General features: G+C 38.5%; 4 protein-coding genes across 5 annotated transcripts; all 4 read right to left on the bottom strand.

The window, feature by feature from the left end:
• Positions 1 to 2603: 2603 nt before the first annotated feature.
• LOC137718558 (uncharacterized) lies at positions 2604 to 4052 on the bottom strand. The gene is made up of 2 exons (XM_068458110.1): positions 3696 to 4052; positions 2604 to 3281 (listed from the first exon to the last, which is right to left on the bottom strand). Exons 1-2 carry the CDS (start codon positions 3894 to 3896, stop codon positions 3051 to 3053), a joined length of 432 nt encoding a protein of 143 aa, XP_068314211.1. The 5' UTR covers positions 3897 to 4052; the 3' UTR covers positions 2604 to 3050.
• Positions 4053 to 5173: 1121 nt separating this feature from the next.
• LOC137718004 (uncharacterized) lies at positions 5174 to 5638 on the bottom strand. Its single transcript, XM_068457529.1, has one exon. The coding sequence runs from the start codon at positions 5636 to 5638 to the stop codon at positions 5174 to 5176; it is 465 nt and encodes a 154-aa protein (XP_068313630.1).
• Positions 5639 to 8950: 3312 nt separating this feature from the next.
• Positions 8951 to 12973, bottom strand: LOC137717631 (uncharacterized zinc finger CCHC domain-containing protein At4g19190). Its single transcript, XM_068457052.1, has 7 exons — positions 12687 to 12973; positions 12496 to 12558; positions 12213 to 12364; positions 11993 to 12115; positions 11224 to 11425; positions 10289 to 10406; positions 8951 to 10196 (listed from the first exon to the last, which is right to left on the bottom strand). Exons 1-7 carry the CDS (start codon positions 12921 to 12923, stop codon positions 9388 to 9390), a joined length of 1704 nt encoding a protein of 567 aa, XP_068313153.1. The 5' UTR covers positions 12924 to 12973; the 3' UTR covers positions 8951 to 9387.
• A 1793-nt stretch (positions 12974 to 14766) lies between these two features.
• Positions 14767 to 17745, bottom strand: LOC137718380 (ABC transporter G family member 14). Of its 2 annotated transcripts, none has more exons than XM_068457918.1 (5): positions 17454 to 17745; positions 16511 to 17315; positions 16143 to 16382; positions 15896 to 16068; positions 14767 to 15788 (listed from the first exon to the last, which is right to left on the bottom strand). In XM_068457918.1, exons 1-5 carry the CDS (start codon positions 17631 to 17633, stop codon positions 15132 to 15134), a joined length of 2055 nt encoding a protein of 684 aa, XP_068314019.1. In that variant the 5' UTR covers positions 17634 to 17745; the 3' UTR covers positions 14767 to 15131. The 2 variants fall into 2 exon arrangements, with proteins under 2 accessions (XP_068314019.1, XP_068314020.1); XM_068457919.1 differs by having other exon boundaries at positions 16191 to 16382.
• Between the last annotated feature and the right edge of the window lie 423 nt (positions 17746 to 18168).

Genomic DNA, 18168 nt, shown 5'->3' with positions numbered 1-18168 from the left:
TGCAGAATCAGTCCAACCAGTCATTGACCATTGTTGCAGAATCAACCCGTCCTCGACCATTGTTGCAGAATTAGCTCAACTTGTCTTTGACCATTTTTGCAGAATCAGTTCAATTAGTCATTGACCATTTTTGCAAAAATAGTTCAATCCATCATCGATTATTTTTGCAAAATCAGTTTAAAAAACATGTAGAATCAGTTTTGTATATTTTTTCTAGTAGAATCATTTTGTATAGTTTTAGTAGAATCAATTTGTATATTTTCAACAAAACTATATACATGCCATCAGTCCAACCCCTCCTCGATTATTTTTGCATGATCAGTCTTGTATAATTTCAAATACATGACTCCTTGAGCCAAGAATTATCATTAAATTTTAATAAATTAGTCAAATACTCCGAAGTGGGAGGCTTCAATTATGAAACTTGATTGACTTTGGTACTTTAAAAAAAACAAAAAATATGCAACTTCATTTAGAAGTATGAATCGTGATGCTGCCACTAAGTTAGTAGAACATGCGAGTTTGCATTCATTCAAATAAGGCTGCCTTAGATATTACAAGTGACATGAAACCAGGTGCAGGGATTGGCGAGAGTTGGATTCCAACTCTGCAGAGTATTGTTTGGATCAGCTAGATTGGACTTCAACGCATTCAATGTGTCATCTGTCAAATCCAATCAGTCATTAATTCATTCATTAGCTCATTCCAGTTCCCACAACCAAACAAACCCGAATTCAATAACACACAGACACAGACAGACCTTCGACGTTGGCAGCAAGCTTATGGAGGTCAAAGAAGCCAAAAAGCAGAAGCAGAGGTAGAGGGCGTCATCACTGTTGGGTCCGTTGGAGCTCAACTCATACACGGATCCCTAATTCCAAATCTAATAATTGGAGAAACATATGGCGTTGACTAATCAAAATCTGGAGCATCTCTGCATTGGCAGGATTCCAAAAAAATCGGTGGCTTTTGCTTTTAGCTGTTGGTTAAATTGCATATTGCATTAGGTTATTGGCGACGATCGTATGATTTTTATTATGAGAGAGAGAGAGAGAGAGAGAGAGAAATTGCAGATTGCATTGGGCTTTTGGTTGGTTAAATTGCAGATTGCATTGCGTTGCTTTTGGCTGTTGGTTAAATTGCATATTGCATTGCTTTCGGCTTTTGCTTGTTAGAGAGAGAAAAATCATATGAAGCCATAAAATCTCTTATCGAAGAAATTGATGGAGCAATTGGGGAACGGTCGGCGATTAATTTACAGGGAAAGTGCTATGAATGTCTCAGAGGGTATGTGTTTGTGGTACGGTTTGGCAGAAACTGGCTAAATCACAAAGCCGGTGATGGTAGTTATGAGAGAAACACACAGAAGAGAGCGAAGGAGATAACAGTAGTGTGAAAAAAAATACCCTATGAATGGTATTTTGGTAACCTACGCTCTAGGAATAAATAAGCTAATGATATCATTTTTCAGATGTCTTTACTTTTGTCTCTTTTTAAAATGTTTAAAAAATGTTGTCTCAATATAAAATTAGGTATTAAAAGTATACTCTATATTTTTCCTTTAAAAAACATTTAACTCAAGAATATATATGAAATATAGAGTTCAATCAAAGGTGAAAACACTTTAATCAAAAGTTGGAAAGTAATAGATGTTTAATCTATAAATGTCTAAAACAATGCATCTAATTCTAATTTTTCATTTTCTTATTTATTTATTTAAAGGTAAACTTGAAAGTATAGTGGATACAACTTTTTAGTTGGGTGTACAGTTAAAATAAATGGGTTCAAATAAAATTTTCTTAACAGCATTAAAGTTGGAAACAACTAAAATTGTAAACTTGTTTTTAGTTTTGAGTTTTATTTCATAGACATTTCCTCCAATGTCATTCATTCAACCCTTCATTTTTCCTCTAGCCTGTCCCCGTCATCTGATATGAGCTTTATTGATTGGGTCTCCTCGGCCTTGTGGAGTATTCCTATTGATACTTATACTGATTCCGATACCCTCCATTGCAAGCTTTTAATTGTCTGCTGGCGGATTTGGACTTTGAAGGAACCACTTGGTTTTCCGAAATGTGGTGCCTCAACCTTTCAAAGTTGTCAAAATGGAGACATTCTGGTCTCATTGGCAGCAGCAGCACTCCTCTAGGAGAGCTGAAAATAGTTCAAGTAGCAGTCCTCTGCCGATTTTGAATTAGTTGGAACCGCCACCTGCCCATGTTGTTAAACTAAAATCTGGCAGATCGTTGATTAACTCCTCAGCAGCTTATGCGAAACCCTGAACCCTTCACATTCTGAGAAGGGCTACATTTTATCGCGGTTGCCTTGGCTAATTTGGATCATCAAAAGACCTCGTATTGCATTCTGGTAAACTCACTCGCTGCCTGTGCCCAGCAAGCTCCACAACTGGATCGTACTTTGTATTGGGGAAAAAAATAAATTCACTTTTCCGCATTTATCCCAAGTACTTTTCTTATGTGTCTAGCAAAAAAAAAATTAAAACTAAAAACTAAAATTGAAATGGTCTTCAAGCGGCCTCTTAACAATTACTTTCATGTGATCTTACTTAATGCAATAATTCAATCGTTTGGCAAACACGAATATGATATACTACTAAAAGAGAACATTACATAACTGTTGTAACATCTTACAGCAAACTGAAGGATAAACAATAGAAGAACAAAACTTAATCCAAGAGATACAATACATAATCAAGAAAGATTAATCACTGAATTTCACTTAAATAATATTGCATTGAGACGACTTAGGGATGGAAAGGGAAAAACTAACTCTGTGACGGATGCAATGTAAGTTGAATGGTCATGAAATTCGAGCTTTCAAGTAAAATGCATGATCTTAAAACTAAATATGGATTGTGTCTCTGTCTTGAAAAATACAGTGACATTTATTCCAAGTGAAGGAAAAGGTTGAGTGGATGTGCCAAATCTGTTTAAGGAGGGAATCAGATAAACAGAGGTGTCCTGAAGGTGAAGAAGAATCAAAAGTACTTGTAAAATGCTGCAATAGACAAGCAGGGTAGAATCTTGTTGCTACTTGTTTTTGGAGGCCTTGCCTTTGGTCTTCTTGGATTTATTGGAATCTTGTAGTTTCTGGTCAGCCAAATGCGTGGGGGTGGCGGAGGATGTGGCAGTGCTTTTGATGCGAGAATAGGTGAATTCTTGGGAGAGCAATCGGGTGATTTCAGCGACCCCAACCCTCGATTTTCCATGTAATAACGTCTTCAAGTTCTCCTCCCAATTACGGTCCTTGATACCGGGACTCTGCACCATTCCCCGACACCATCCAAATTCAATAATTCATTCGGAAGCATATGACTGGAGTGGAGATTATCCAAGTTGAAAATGAGAAACAAGGGAAAATCACCGATCACTAGGGTTTAGATACCCATATAACAATACATATTAATGGTACTGGTACTGTTACGGTGGTGCAAGTGAAATAACAACACTCATAAATCGGACAAACAAACAAACAAATGTATTATGCTAATGCTATGATTGCAAGATATATATATATATATAAGGAATACCGCACAAACAAAAATGACTAGGGGGCACAAAATCAAAACCCATAAATTTTAAACATAAATTGATAGAAAATTTCATATCATAGCATACAATAAAAAAGGGGAATCGAAATGAAATCCCTAGCAAGTCCTAACCTAACCTGAGTACCTGATGGTTGTAGAGGCCAATGAACTTGGAAATTAAGAGTGCAGTGGGAGAGCGAGAGCGCTCTGGGATCCCCAGAAACTTGCACAACTCTGACTTTGAAGTTTTCGTCTTCACTTTCGCTGCTATTACTTTCGCCTCTGAGAAACCGCCACCCGCCATTAGCGACCGGCTTGCCCTAGCGGCACCGCTACCACCCGCCATCTAAACTCAGTCTACCTAAAGCTCTAAACTGCTCCTGCTTTATCAAACCCTACGAATCTATCTATGCTGCTTCTCTCTCTTGATGCGTTGCGTTTCTACTCTTCCGCTTGTCTCCGCCCGCCGGGCTCTCTTTATTTTCCTGGACTCTTATCGACTACCTACTTGATCATCTCCAACGAAGGGTCTAAAAGGCCAAAAATAGCACGAAAATTATCTTCAACCGATGAACAGGCTAAAGGCCTCATGGGCCCCACTGAAAAAAAAAGGCCAAAGGGCCAACCGGCCGGCCCGGAACCAGGCTAGAATTTGAAAACCAACGGTAACTAGCTGACGTCGGCTAGCTGTTATTTTTTAATTTTTTTACAAAATTTGTTTTAAAAATTGTAAATTTTTATTTTTTTCTCTATAACTTCCTAAACTATTAAGCATTACATAATATTAAGTAACATGAAACAATACTAAACAATATTAAACAATATTAAACAACATTAAATAACATTAAACAACATAAAAATAAAACATTTAACAACATGAAACTTAAACAACATTTTTAAAAACATTTAACAACATAAAACTTAAAGCACCTACTCCATGGTTCTTTTGGCTCAAAGATGTGCAATAAGATCCTGTTGTAGGTACTTGTTTGTGGCATGAAAACTTATCATTCTATAGCGCCTCATATACTCATTTAAAGAGATACTACCAATTCTTGGATTGAAAGGCAAATAAGGCCCATCATATATTTTTGCACGAGCCCTTCTTGACCTATTTAGATCGTCTTGGTCGTCATCAAACTCTCCATCAATATACCCATCTTGCTCATCCTTTACAATCATGTTGTGTAATATGATGCAAGACATCATGATGGAGTCCAAATTTTCTCGACTCTACCCTCTTGCTGGTTCGCTGATGATCTTCCACCGTGCTTGTAGAATACCGAAAGCTCTCTCAACATCTTTCTGGTATGCCTCTTGGTGTAAGGTAAACAATTTTTCGGTGTCATTCGCAGGGTTTGAAATTGCTTAGACAAGTGTCGCCCACTTTGGGTAGATGTTATCTGCCAAGTAATACCCCATATTGTACTGACGGTCGTTGATGTAGTTGTCAAGTTGAGGTGTTTTACCTTCCGTCAGGCTTTTGAAGATGGGTGAACACCCAAGAACTGTAATGTCATTTTGGGATCCAAGGACTCCAAAGAAAGCATGTCAGATCCACGTGTCATACGAGGCAACCGCTTCTAACACAACAGTTGGCTTTCTCAACTTTCCACTGAAGCCTCATTGCCATCTGGTGGGACAGGTCTTCCAATCCCAATGCATGTAGTCTAATGATCCTATCATGCTCGGAAACCCACAGTCTTCAGCTTTGCGAATGAGCCGATTCAGATCTTCATGATTTGGCTCACGGAGGTACTCCTCCTTGTAAAGCTGAACAATTGTGTTACAGAATTCAGTAAGAGTATCAAGACATGTAAACTTAGATATACCATGTGTTTCATCCAGTGAATCAGCTGAGGAGGCATAGGCCATCATTCGTAGTGCAACAACAACCTTTAGATGAGGTGAAAAACCAGGGCGCCCTACTCTATCCCGCTTCTGTCGAAAGTATAGATTGACCTGCTGGACATCATCAAGTAAATGCTTGAAGACATGACCCCTCATTTGGAAGCGACGTCTAAAATCCTCTTCTGTGTGCACCGAGTTAAGGTTGAAGTAGTTGTTCATTAGATTGGCATGCGTCATCACTTTGTTTCATGGTTTGTAAGATCGACCAGCAACAGAGCCACCCTATTGAGGTTTGTTCCTCAGTTGGCAGACACACCATGGCCGCAGCCATGGCTGCCACATATTGTGTGTTGCGCCATGCTTCATCTTCTTCATCAGGCTCCTCATCTTCTCGTCTCATCTGCGCCCATTTTTCTTCCAATTTAAAATTGGATGAAGACCCCCAGTTGGAATCCGAAAATGATCCAAAGTTGGAATTCATTGCAAACTTGAATTGAAAAAGAGTGAATTGAAATAGATTGAATTCAAAGGTGTGTGAATTATAACCCAATATCCACCCTATTTATAGCCCAAAAAAATACAAATTCAACGGCTAGTTGATGTCAGCATGATGTCAGCGTGCAATGACTAGTTGACATCATACTTACGTCACTTAGCCGTTGGTTTTGAATTTAAGTTGTAGTTTTTAAATAATAAATTATGTTTGGCCTTCGGTTGGAGATAATTTTTTGTGATAGGGCTAAAACGAACCCTTTGGCCCTCGGTTAGAGATGGTAAGAAATATGGTCATGTACTGTTCATTAAAATATTAATTTCTTGGAAGGCTAGAGGGCTAAAACGAGCCCTCTGGCCAGCCTTAGGTTGAAATTTTAGAGAAAATGGGGCATTGATTGATACTAAATTTTGATCTACTAATTACGACTTGGGTAGTGCTTTTTCACACGTCATCTTTCATTTCACATGCTTTTCTAGAAAATTAAAGGTAAATTATATTTTACATTCTCAAGTTTGAACGAAATTACAACCTCATACAACATCTTTAAAACATTTCAATTCCGTACATTTACTATCATTTAATTTCAATATCATATGTTATGTTAAAAAATCTGTTAACTTACCGTTAAGTGATGACGTGTCACATATGGATTCACATTTGTGCATATGTGGCTAAAATAATAATAATAATAATAATTAATAAAAAAACATAGTGGGCCCCACCACCCATCCATCCACACCTTGAATCATTCCCCTATGTTCGTCCCCTCCGTTTGTCCCCTCCCTTCACCACCAATACCTCAATTTCCCCCTCTATTTGTTCCCCTTCAGTTCGTCCCCTCCCTTCACCACCAAAACCACATTTGTACCCTAATTCCTTCCTCTTCCATCCGTCCCTCAGCCTTCACCCCCAAAACCACATATGCACCCTTGTCCTCTAATCCAAAACCCCAAAATCACACCTAATTCTATGCAATGCAATCTTCTTTCTCTGCGATTCAAGCTTGTAAAAACCTTAATATTCTCTCTATGCGATTTAAGATTGTAAAAACCCAAATTGTAGTAATCACTCTTCCATTCTCGTACTGAGCAACATGGGAAGCTCGGTCATCAGGCTTGAGTGCTCCGCGTTGCTCAAGGCAGTAAGATCTGGGAGTGGATTGGAGCCTTGTCGCAAAGGGGGTTTGTGGGTCGAGTCAAACTGAGCACTGATGGGTTTAAAGGGTGGTTCGGTTCGGATATGGGGAAGAGTCATTGGACTCGCAGAGCAAGAGTTGGAATAGCTAGGATAGATGGAACGTGGATGGCGTTGGTGTCGGAGGTGGGATGCAACATAAGTTGGCATGAGTGGTGGTGGTAGGTTGATGGGAAAGAGAGATGTGTTTTATATATTTATAATTTGTTTTTTAATTTAGGTGGTGGGCCAACTATGTTTATTATTAATTAATTGATTTTTATTTGTTTGTTTAGCCACATAAGCACAAATGTGAATTCATATGTGCCACATCATCACTTAACGGTTAAGTTAACAGATTTTTTAATGGAACGTATGATGTTGAAATTAAATGGTAGTAAATGTATGGAATTGAAATGTTTTTAAAATTTTGTATGAGGTTGTAATTTCGCCCAAACTTAAGGGGATAAAATGTAATTTACCCAAAATTAAATGTCAACATTTACAAAAATTTTGCACAAATAACATGTTTCATTTCACACATCCCTCTAGAAAATTAAATGTCAACTTTAATAGAAAATGTGCACAAATAAAAAATAGTGTGTTGAAGTCACAACTTTTTAAACAAAAAATCAAGTACTGTTCTTAAATTTGTCTTAATGTGAAATAATATCTCCTAGATGCCACATGAATCATGATGTAGCAGTCAATAATTGAATTCCTTCTTTAAACCATTAATAATGGTATTCAGTTATCAGTTGTCACATCATGTAATTTACATATATATATGGTATAAAAGATGAGTATCTCCTTATCTTTTTCCTTTCTTTTATTTAAACGAAAATTCTAACCATATGCCAACGAGGGTTGGTTGAGTTAGTAAGGATAGTTCTCTTTGCTAGACCTAGGTCTAGATTCGAATCTCGCTGTCGGCAATCCTTCTTGACGGGAAATCTGTAAAAACAAAAAAAGAGCTAAAACCCCCATTGTAAGTCCTCATAGAAGCTTGTGGTATGCCTTGCCCGCTAGATGGGCCCTAAGTCGTGTACATTGTAATGAATTCATAGACTATGTGCCAGTTTGCGATAATTAGATGTATAATAAAGTAGTTGAGAGTTTGATAAACAAACTGGATTTTTAGAGTATTGTGAGTGTGAAAAGAAGTGTAAAACCGTTTGGTAAATATGAATACAAAAGTAATTATATTTATATATAATGAAAAAATGGACATACTAATGGCTGGTGACGACGACAACGGTGTTGGGGCAGTGGTGGTGATGGCTATTGCAATAGTGAGAGTATGGCGTTGGTGCCAATAATAGGGTGTGGTGGTTGGGGTCTAGAGTTATCAGTGGTGCTAGAGTCAGTGGCAGTTGTTATTGTGGTAGTGGTGGAGGCAACGGCGACGATGATTGTGGTGGCAGCAGTGGGGACAACGGTAGTGGTAATGACGGTACTGATGTATCATGTAAGATTAATTGTTGTAATGGTATGAGGTGGTGGCCAATTTATTCTTTAAAAGAGAAAATGTTTATGGAAGAATAAATAATATGATTTTAAAAGATAATAAATGTGATACAGAAATTAAAAATATTCATTAAAAACTTAATTCTGTTTTTTTATAAAACCAGCTTTTAAAAACATATATGTTGGCTTTAAGAGTTGCTGTCATTGCTTTAGAAATAAATGGAATATCTAATTTTTATCAATCGCTTTTTATTGTTTAATCATAAAGTAAACCATTTTTTTATTAAATAAAATGCCAAACGGGGCCTAATACGTGTTCTCTGGCCGAAACTCCAATTGAAAAAGAAAACCCAATACTCCAATTTTATCATTTTAAAGAACAGGGACCAATATTGCTCATAACAAGGAAAATATCAAAAGTAAAAGAAACCGTACATGATTGCATACTGTCGCTTACGTTCAAGTTTTTTAGGAAAAAGAAACACTCATCTCTCAAGTTGAAATCACATCAACATATTATCCAAAATGCATATCCTTTAGAAGAGAATCACAGCCATGTCTATGAATACAACGATATGAAATGTCCACTTGTTCGAGGTTTCAAGAAAACCTGTTTTTCGGCAACATCATAGCTGAGGCAGAACCGGGAACGTGAGACTGATAGATCAGTTGGCTTGTAATTAGTAGCTCATTTCCACCAGGACACTTGCCAAGCATAGAGGTGATGGTGTAGATGACAACGACAATATGGCTGTTACACTTGCTAAGCATTGAGGTGACGGTGACGATGACGACAACAATATGGGTGTCTACTGTACACCCTTTCTACCATCCTTCTATAGCCAAAACTTCAAGTACAAAAGCGCTTGTGTTTTCTGTTAGTACTTTTATGATGCTTCTCATTTTCGGTTTCACCATATGAGTAAGAGTACCTATCCCTGCTCTTTCTATGTCTATTTTCCTTCTCTGTGTCAGAATCTTCAGATGAATTAGAATGCCGGTGTCTGCTTTTGACACTTTTAAGGGGTCTATCAGACTCAGAGCCTTTAGATGAATTATTTAACCTGTCCCTGCTCACGTCCCTTCCGCAATGCCTATCAATCTTGGAATCTTCATATGAATGAGAATGCTTCTGTCTGATCATTCTACTTCTACGATGTTTTTCATGATCCGATTCCTCAAATGAAAAAGAGTGCTTGCGTCTGCGCTGGACATCTCTATGGTGCTTCAGAGCCTCAGAATCTTCAGATGAAACAGTACACCTGACACTGCTGTTGTCCCTTCTGCTGTAATGCCTATAAATCTCGGAATTTTCAGATGAATCAGAATGCTTCTTTCTGTTCTTTATACTTTTGTGATGCTTTTCATGATTTGATTTCTCACATGAATAACAATGCTTGACTCTACGCTTTACTTTATGCCTATCAAATTCCAGAATCTCTGATGAGCTTGATTCAGAATGGCTGTGCTTCTTCTTATTTACCTTGCTCATCTTCTTCTTTGACTTCTTATCATCCTCATAAGAAGATGAAAACCCATCTTCCCCACTAACTGGTGATGACTGCTTTTTTTTGTGCTTGTTCTTCTTTGTGGACTTGAACCTGGGTTTGCTTGAGAAGTTGGTCAGCAACTCAGGGATGGCATTCCCGCTGAGAAACCCTACAAAATGTATATAGTTGCAGTTATCTCACAGGCAACACAGATAAAAGATAAAAGTTGTCATGCATATTCTGGAATCAAAAACTAAATACCTCCATATTCATCAAATATGGTGTCCTCAGCAACTATTTGTTGGTTGGGATCATCTGGTTTAAACCCTCCACGTGGAGGACTAATTCCTGGTTTTTGCTTGAGTTCCCACTTTAAAGGCTGCAAAATAAGCAAATAAAAATTATATACAAGTAACATAGGATCCCAGTTTTTAGCATGATATATGATTTGAGAATGCATCTGTCATCAGCAGTGTCAAGGATAAAATTGAAGTTGGTTATAGTTGAAATATTTGAGAGTCACTAGACGCTCCTAACTTAGGAATCAACATTAGTTGCATTTATATTCTACCTGACGGTAGTATACCAAGTTTCCAGTTCTCAAGCCATAATAAACTGCATTCTGAGCAACAGAGGTTTAATTTCAAGCAAGTTAACTATTAAAACAAATGTTTGACTCTTGCAAGTTGAACCTATTACAACTTGACTTACGAGGTGTGATGCAGACTTTTACCGTTTTGGATGGTTTAATCTAGATATTTTACTTACAAACATATCCTTTTAATCTAGATATTTTACTCATAAATTTAACCTTCCATCCATGCAGAAATCCCTATTGGAATTCCCAACTCACTTGGCCAAAGATGCTAAGGTAGGTAGTAGAAGAGTTCTCACAGAATAATCTTAGTGAGCTTATTTCTTTTTCAGAGGATCTAAACAACCTTGGACGGCAATACAATTCATGCTTCATTTTATTTGGTAGGAAATACAATATGCGCTTCTTCATTCAAACAAAATAAAATGAAACAATTAAAAGGCGATGCCCCATGCTTTGAGGCTTATGCCAGCCTAGCCATGCAAGGCGTCAGCACCTTACCTCAAAGATTCACCCATTTGAAAGAGAGAAAATAATTTTGTAAGCAAGGGATAATAGCAGCCTTCCTAGTAGGTTTCAAGATAGCCATCGAAAGACTAACCTCGCTAGGATCTGTGTGGGCAAGAATAGCAGTCAAAGGGTCGTCCCTTTTCAAACGGCTCTCTTCGTTGGGCATTATGACATCCTTCAACGGACATTCACGGTCGCCACTTTGGTGACCAAAAGTTCCACACCTTACGCACTTTACATTGCGCACTTCAACTCCAAATGGTTTTGCCCTCGTAGGAACACCAGTCTCCAGCCTTAAAAGGAATTATTATGAATATTACTATTATTATTATCATTATCCTTGTTATCATCAGGAAAACAATAGAGTAGTACCCTTACATGCACCAACTGTGAACCTCAGTCACTTTGAATAGCAAAAGACGAACAAGACAAACTCAAACATGATTTAAAGAGAGGGGCATTGACATCTTTAGCTGTGTGAAAGCAATTTCATGTGGTGTACCTCAACATCATTAAACAGTGAGGAAACAGAAATCTCAGTTCGATACCTCAGCACCATTTTAATTGTAAATTGTATCAGTCATAGATATGCTTGACTCAAAAAGTTGCATATTCTGACAAATGCGATGTAACAGCTTCTTTTATGCATTTCTAGAATAACAACCCATTGACTTTATAGTTTAAACTGTCCAGAAAGGAAGTGTGTAAAACAATGAAAATGTCTGCTGCACTGAAGAAACAATCTATGAATCTCGTTATCAAGTTATAAAACATGTTATTATCTTAATGCACGTCAATTAAGAAACTATAAAGTAAGATAAAAACATTGCATCTTACTGAAAAGGCAGCAACAGGCACACCTTGGAGCATTTTTCAAAACTTCAAATTCTTGTTCTGTTGGTAAAGGACGGCCAAACACATCTTTAGGCCTTGATTTCTTGGCATGTTCAGCAGTGGGAGGCAAAGACTCGGGTGGGCGTTGGCTAACGAGAGAATAGACAATTAGGCCTAACAAAGATGAATTGAAAGAAAATACATATTGCAATCAAATAGGAAGGCAGAATATAATGCAAATGGTACCTTGAAGTGGAAGTAGCAGTAGCATCTGTTAGAGCTTGTGTTTGTGGGTGCTCTCTTGCACTCTCATCAGCAATCTCTGCAGCTTTTGCACTTTCGGCATTGTAACCAGGCGGTCGAACATACATAAAGCTAACAGCTTTCATAGTCTCAATCTACACCAATGCAATACATCCATCAACTTAAAAAATGTTGCTTTTGCCTTGCATTGGGAAGGTATGAATTTTATTCGGTTGTTAAATTAAAAGAGAAAACACAAAGATAAGAGAAGGGAAGAAAAGAGAACCTTTTCCTTGTCTTTCTTGGAGACGAGAGCAGCCTGCCGAAAGAATTCCTGCTCTTGTGCATACTGCACCAATGAATGACAGAATTGGTAATTGGTATTAGATAAGAGAGAGAGAATTGAATTTAGTCAACAAACAATCAAAAGTAAATAAAGAAATAAAAAAGGTTGGAACTTGGTAGTGCAATCCGTGCCTCGCGGGAGACCTCCTCGGTACGACGCTGACGCTGGGCCTGGATCTGCTCTGCGATCCACTTACGGCGCTGATTGGGGTAAGAGAGAGGGTGCCATGGCTTCTGATTCAGGTACGAGTGGCTCCACGCCGTGCCTGACTTATTCTTGTAATCAACCTCCCCACCTCCTCCTCCTCCTCCTCCTTTGTCCGCAAATCTCTTACTCAGCCTTATCCCTCCTTCCTCTTCACCTTCCATCCCTCCTTCCTCTTGTCAGTTCTAACTCTCTGTATTTCTTCCCCTAATAGAATTAGAATCTGGGTATTCTTCCTTTAGATTGTTGATGCTTTTGGTACACGATCTCGATGCCCGATCCCCAATCGCTATCGGTCGATTGAAACTCAAATAATTTCGGCATTCTATAGGCTAGGCCCATTCTCTGCGCCCTAAAATACGGATTTAGCTTATTGGGCTTTAGTGCTTCTTGATCAATAGATTTATGACTCGTTTGGAAGTGATTTTAAAATGATTAGAAATGGTTTTGGTGAAATTGATTTTGTGTTCCAAAAGCATTTAGTGCTTTTTGGAAGAAGCACCAAATACGTGCTTCTTCTAGGAAGCACTTAAGTGCTTTCTAGGATTCACTTGGATTTTTACTAAGAATTAGTTTCAAAAACATTTTCACCAAAAGCGGTTTCAGTCATTTTAAAAGCACATTCAAACGAGCCCTTATACGGTTACTTGCTCATGTGATAATCAATACCGTTTATTTTATCAATTTCTCTTCAAATAGAAAAATTGTTATTGCCACCCAAACAATATAATTGTGCGCTCTAAATTTTTTATAATTAAAAAAACTTAATTTTTTAAAGTGCCAATAATCCTTTTAAATATTATATTTACAAAAAGATAATGCGAGGGAGATTAAATTTTGTAAACTAAATTATATGGAAGTTGATGATTGAATTATTACTTAAGTGTTGATTAACATGCTTATTTCTTATTAGTGACACATCATTTAGTCTGCAAATTTAGCCTACCTATCATTAACTTTACAAAATATAAATCAAATTGGAGACTATTTAGTCATTCGTGCCTCGTTTGGCATCTTGTATAAGACATCGGATAGGAGTATTTAATATGAATCGAGCGTTTGTAGTCTTATGTATTAAATAGTTGTCAGATTAACAAATATGGTCCAAGTTGATTAATCCGCTCTACACCCATGCCTAAAGTGGGGGATACGCGACAGACTAATTATATATATATATATATATATATATATATATCTTATTATTTTTTACATAAATATTAAATAAAGTTGTTTGAATGGTTTTGGTTAAGATTTAAAGTTTTGAAACCCTTTTTATTAGTTATATATATAATCCGCTTGTATACATCTTGAGTATAAGTAGTCATCTTATCTTATAATTAGGACTGTACTATCCACATACCATTTTTACCTCTTACATACCCCTTGTTAATTTATATCATTTGATATTCTTCAATTAATTCAATATGACTGCTGGAAATTGAGAGGGGTGTGTCATTTGGGAGGTAAATAGGGGGAGCATTTTTTGCTCACCAACATAACTATGGTGTATGCTCACCATACACCTAATTATTTGTCTTGTGTCATTTCAACTAACTTTAGTTAACTTTCATATTAAATGTTACTTTTTTTTAATTTTATAAAAAATTAACCAAAGTTAAGTGAATGGACACGTGATAGATGATTAGGTATATAGTGAGCATACATCAAAGTTTATGATGGTGAACAAAAATACTCATGTAGATAGGGTGTGTGGATAGCCCAACCCTATAATTATTAGCATAATACTTAGGTCTCACAGTGAGTACCTTGTGTTTTTTGACCCAATGATAATTTAACATATGTTTTTATTATTTTTTAAAAGTAAAAATGTGTAATGCTAGGAAGATTAATTTTTAAATCAATGATGTGGATGCTAATGATTGGATTATTACTTTGTTTAATATGCTTATTTTCTATTGGTGGCACATAATTTGATTTGCAAATTTGGTTTAAAAATTTGACATCCATAACATTATCTTTATTACACTAATTAACGAAGGAGGATATTGTTCAGATTTGATTGACAATAATATTATACTACAAGGACGACCATTCTTTGAATGATCCGGCAGTTGGGTGTGCTTCCACCTAGAAATTGAAGAGCATATGTTCTCTTTCTCTTTATTATAACTGATTGAGCATAATCAATGTCTTATTTTGAAATTAGAATGATCTTCTACAAGTCAGTAACTAATATCGATCAAGCCGATTAAATTAAGCTGGCTACAGCATATAGGATTTTAATTAATTCCAACTCAAATTTCCACCACATAATTTGATGATTTTCAGCTACGTTCCTCCTCGATGCACGATCGATCAGTTGAAGAAGGAGAAAAATCTTCGGATGATTGATCGATGAAGTTAATGATTAATTATCTCCTCAAGCGCACTCGATGGAGTGCAAGATAAGCAAGAAGGCGGTAACCCAGTAACATTAAGGCGAGAATGGAGACATCGAGCCACAAGTGTTCGAGACCGCCCATGGATTTGATGGCGGGCAAATCTCCGACTCGGCACAAGACACCCTTGGAGCACTCATAAAAGTCGTCCTCATCGTATTGGACCCCAAGAAGAAGCTTGTAACAGTAGTAGCTATAACTCAAGTACTTGAGCCACACGATGAAGGGGGGAATCTGTTGAATGTAGTAACCCCCGGCGATGAGGAAGACAAGTGTTGTAACCGAGGCCAAAGTGGTGGCTTGCTTTATGTCCATCAGAATGGCACCAATGGCTAACCCTAGGCTTTGGGAGACCAGCACGTTGTACAGAACCACGAGCAGGGACAGGATGAATGTAAAGGGGTCCGGTTTAAGCCCTCCCATCCAATAGATTATCAACACAAATGCCGTTGGCAGTGCCAGCTCCAGCGGCAGGTCTCCAACTGTTCTTGCAAGGAAGTACGATGAAAGCCGGTACATTCCCGATGATCGTTCTTTTATCAGCATCCTTCTCTCCTGGGGAAATGTGAACACTGCATTGTACAGTGGGTAGAACCCCCAGAACACTGAGAAGAAGAAGAGCAAAGCGATCTGCAACCAACCAACCATATACACACTAAAAAATTATTAATACGTGGCCACACTAAACCCTATATGGAGTTATGCATTATAAATTAAAGAAAGGAATTGTAGCTTACACGGTCTTCAATGTGAGAAGTGGGTGTGCGCCACCAGAGGAGTCCACCAAGCGTGGCCACACTTATTACTTGGAAAATCCTTAGCCTGTTGAAGGCTTCGTACCTTCGCTCCCTTAACCCCCTCTGAAGCAGCACCTTGAACTGGTGCCACCAGCTTGTACACCAATATTGCTCTGCAGGTATCGCATGATCAGCTAATGCACTACAAAAGCCACTATTATTAATTGAAAATAAAAATTAAACGAACCAGGGGCTAGGAAAATGAGAGCGAGAGAGGATATGCTTAAGGAATTACTTGCAGAAGCAGCTTCTTTCATGTAATTGTTGTAGTTGTTGACCTCCAAACCAGCACAGAGCTCATCTTTCAACTTTGCATAAATGTTCTTATCGTAGGCAGAAATGAGAGCTTTTCTCACCATCTGTTGCTCCTGTTCCGTGTTCGTATTCTCGCGCTGCTCACATGCATGTTTGGAATCAGGGGCGATTCCTGGACGTAACGTACGTAATTAGTTTGAATAAACAATCCGATGGAGATGGTGGATCGATTGACCATTTTAACATACGCATATATACGCATGCATGCATATAATAATTAGTTCATACATGCATACATACCGTTAGCAAGATCCAGCAAAAGATCAGCAGGATTAACACTAGGCAAGGACGTGGAGAAACCGATGGAGGAAAAATAATCTAGGGCCGCAGAAGCAGGGCCATAATAAATGGGTGAGCCCTCGGAAAGCAGGACGAGCTTATCAAACATGTGGTAGATGCGGCTGGAGGGCTGGTGGATGGTGGTGACAAGGGTTCGGCCCCCACTAGCAAGCCTTTTGAGTGTGGTCAGGATCCGCTGAGCTGTAGTGGAGTCCAACCCTGAGGTGGGCTCATCCAGCAAAAGTAAGCTCGGGTTAATCAGCATCTCTTGACCTATACTCACCCTCTTCTTCTCACCCCCTGATATCCCTCTAAACAGTGGGCCCCCTATCATGCTGCTCCGGCACCGAGTCAAGCCCAGCTCGCTGATAACGTGCTCCACGTGCTGCACTTTCTCGTCCCGGCTTAGGCTGTTGGGCAGCCTCAGCATAGCCGTGAACACAAGAGTCTCAGTCACGGTGAGATGCGGGTACAGAACGTCGTCTTGGGCAACGAATCCCGTTCGTCGTTTGATGGCGCCGCAGAATGACTGGCCGTTGTAGCTGATATTGCCTGACATGAACTTGCTGTTATTCTGATGATTGAGGCGCCCTCCCAGGGCAGTAAGGAGGGTCGTCTTCCCACTTCCAGATGGCCCTAACATGGCTAGTATCTCTCCCGGACATACCATACCTGTTATCCCACTCAGTATACTTTTTTCTCTAGATCTGCTGCTATCCCTACTCCCTTTCTGGTCCACTTTCACTTTGTAAAACACCTCCTCAAACTGCAATTTAGTTACTAATAAATTAATTACTTAATTTTAGCAGGATTGTCACTTTTACATACGTCGATGAGAGAGAGAGAGAGAGAGAGAGAGAGAGAGAGAGAGAGAGAGAGAGAGAGAGAGATGATGATGAGAGACCTTTAAAGTTATAGGGTACAACGTCAGTTGTAGGAAAGCTTGCGAATTAACTTGGGTGGCGGGCGCTGCCTTGTTCTGGGTTCCAGCAGGCATCTCCGGCGAACCTTCAACAGCAGTAGCACAAGTACTGTCGCTGCCGCCATATTCTGCTGGTTTTGGCACTATGCTGCTGAGAGACATTGCAAAGTTGAATGTTTGTATTTTATCCTTTTTTCGATAATTTTGTTGCGTGCGATGGTTGGGGAAGGGCACAAGTACGTAGGCGTACTTGAGTTGGCTTGATTTAAGTTGGTGTCCCAAAGCGAACGAGCCTGGGAGCACATAAATATATAGCTTTTCGATATGCATATATATATATACACACACAGAGTCACACACGAAGGATGGAAGATGTCCTCTTGTGTGCTCGCATCCATGGTCATGTAGACCTCCATTCCATGTGGCGATGGTGGGAATCGCACCTTTTCTATTAATTTATTCGAACACTAACTATTAGCCATTAATCTTAGTACTAATCTCATCCTATATATAGCTAAGCTAGTCCCCTTTATTGGCATCTTTTCTGTCTATTCTTGATTAGTATTATGGTCATCGTGGATGTACGTAGAAATCAAATATATATGTAAGTTTATTTGAAAAGCAAGCAGTTTGTAACTCAAATAGTTAAAATTATCGATTACATCTGCATCTTAAGAATTTTCTATATTTGGAAACA

Source organism: Pyrus communis, chromosome 15 (assembly GCF_963583255.1).
Source record: "Pyrus communis chromosome 15, drPyrComm1.1, whole genome shotgun sequence".
NCBI classification, from domain to species: domain Eukaryota; kingdom Viridiplantae; phylum Streptophyta; class Magnoliopsida; order Rosales; family Rosaceae; genus Pyrus; species Pyrus communis.
This window is presented reverse-complemented; position numbering and strand designations above follow the sequence as displayed.

Coding starts and splice junctions, on each gene's coding strand:
- LOC137718004 (XM_068457529.1), bottom strand. CDS start 5,638: ATGACGCATGCCAATCTAATGAACAACTACTTCAACCTTAACTCGGTG.
- LOC137718380 (XM_068457918.1), bottom strand. CDS start 17,633: ATGTCTCTCAGCAGCATAGTGCCAAAACCAGCAGAATATGGCGGCAGC. Junction 16,383..16,510: donor TTTGCTGGATCTTGCTAACG/GTATGTATGCAT, acceptor CGTTACGTCCAG/GAATCGCCCCTGATTCCAAA. Junction 15,789..15,895: donor CTTCTCACATTGAAGACCGT/GTAAGCTACAAT, acceptor GGTTGGTTGCAG/ATCGCTTTGCTCTTCTTCTT.
- LOC137718558 (XM_068458110.1), bottom strand. CDS start 3,896: ATGGCGGGTGGTAGCGGTGCCGCTAGGGCAAGCCGGTCGCTAATGGCG. Junction 3,282..3,695: donor TTGGCCTCTACAACCATCAG/GTACTCAGGTTA, acceptor GGAATGGTGCAG/AGTCCCGGTATCAAGGACCG.
- LOC137717631 (XM_068457052.1), bottom strand. CDS start 12,923: ATGGAAGGTGAAGAGGAAGGAGGGATAAGGCTGAGTAAGAGATTTGCG. Junction 11,426..11,992: donor GTTTTGAAAAATGCTCCAAG/GTGTGCCTGTTG, acceptor ATTCCTTTTAAG/GCTGGAGACTGGTGTTCCTA. Junction 10,197..10,288: donor CATATTTGATGAATATGGAG/GTATTTAGTTTT, acceptor TACATTTTGTAG/GGTTTCTCAGCGGGAATGCC.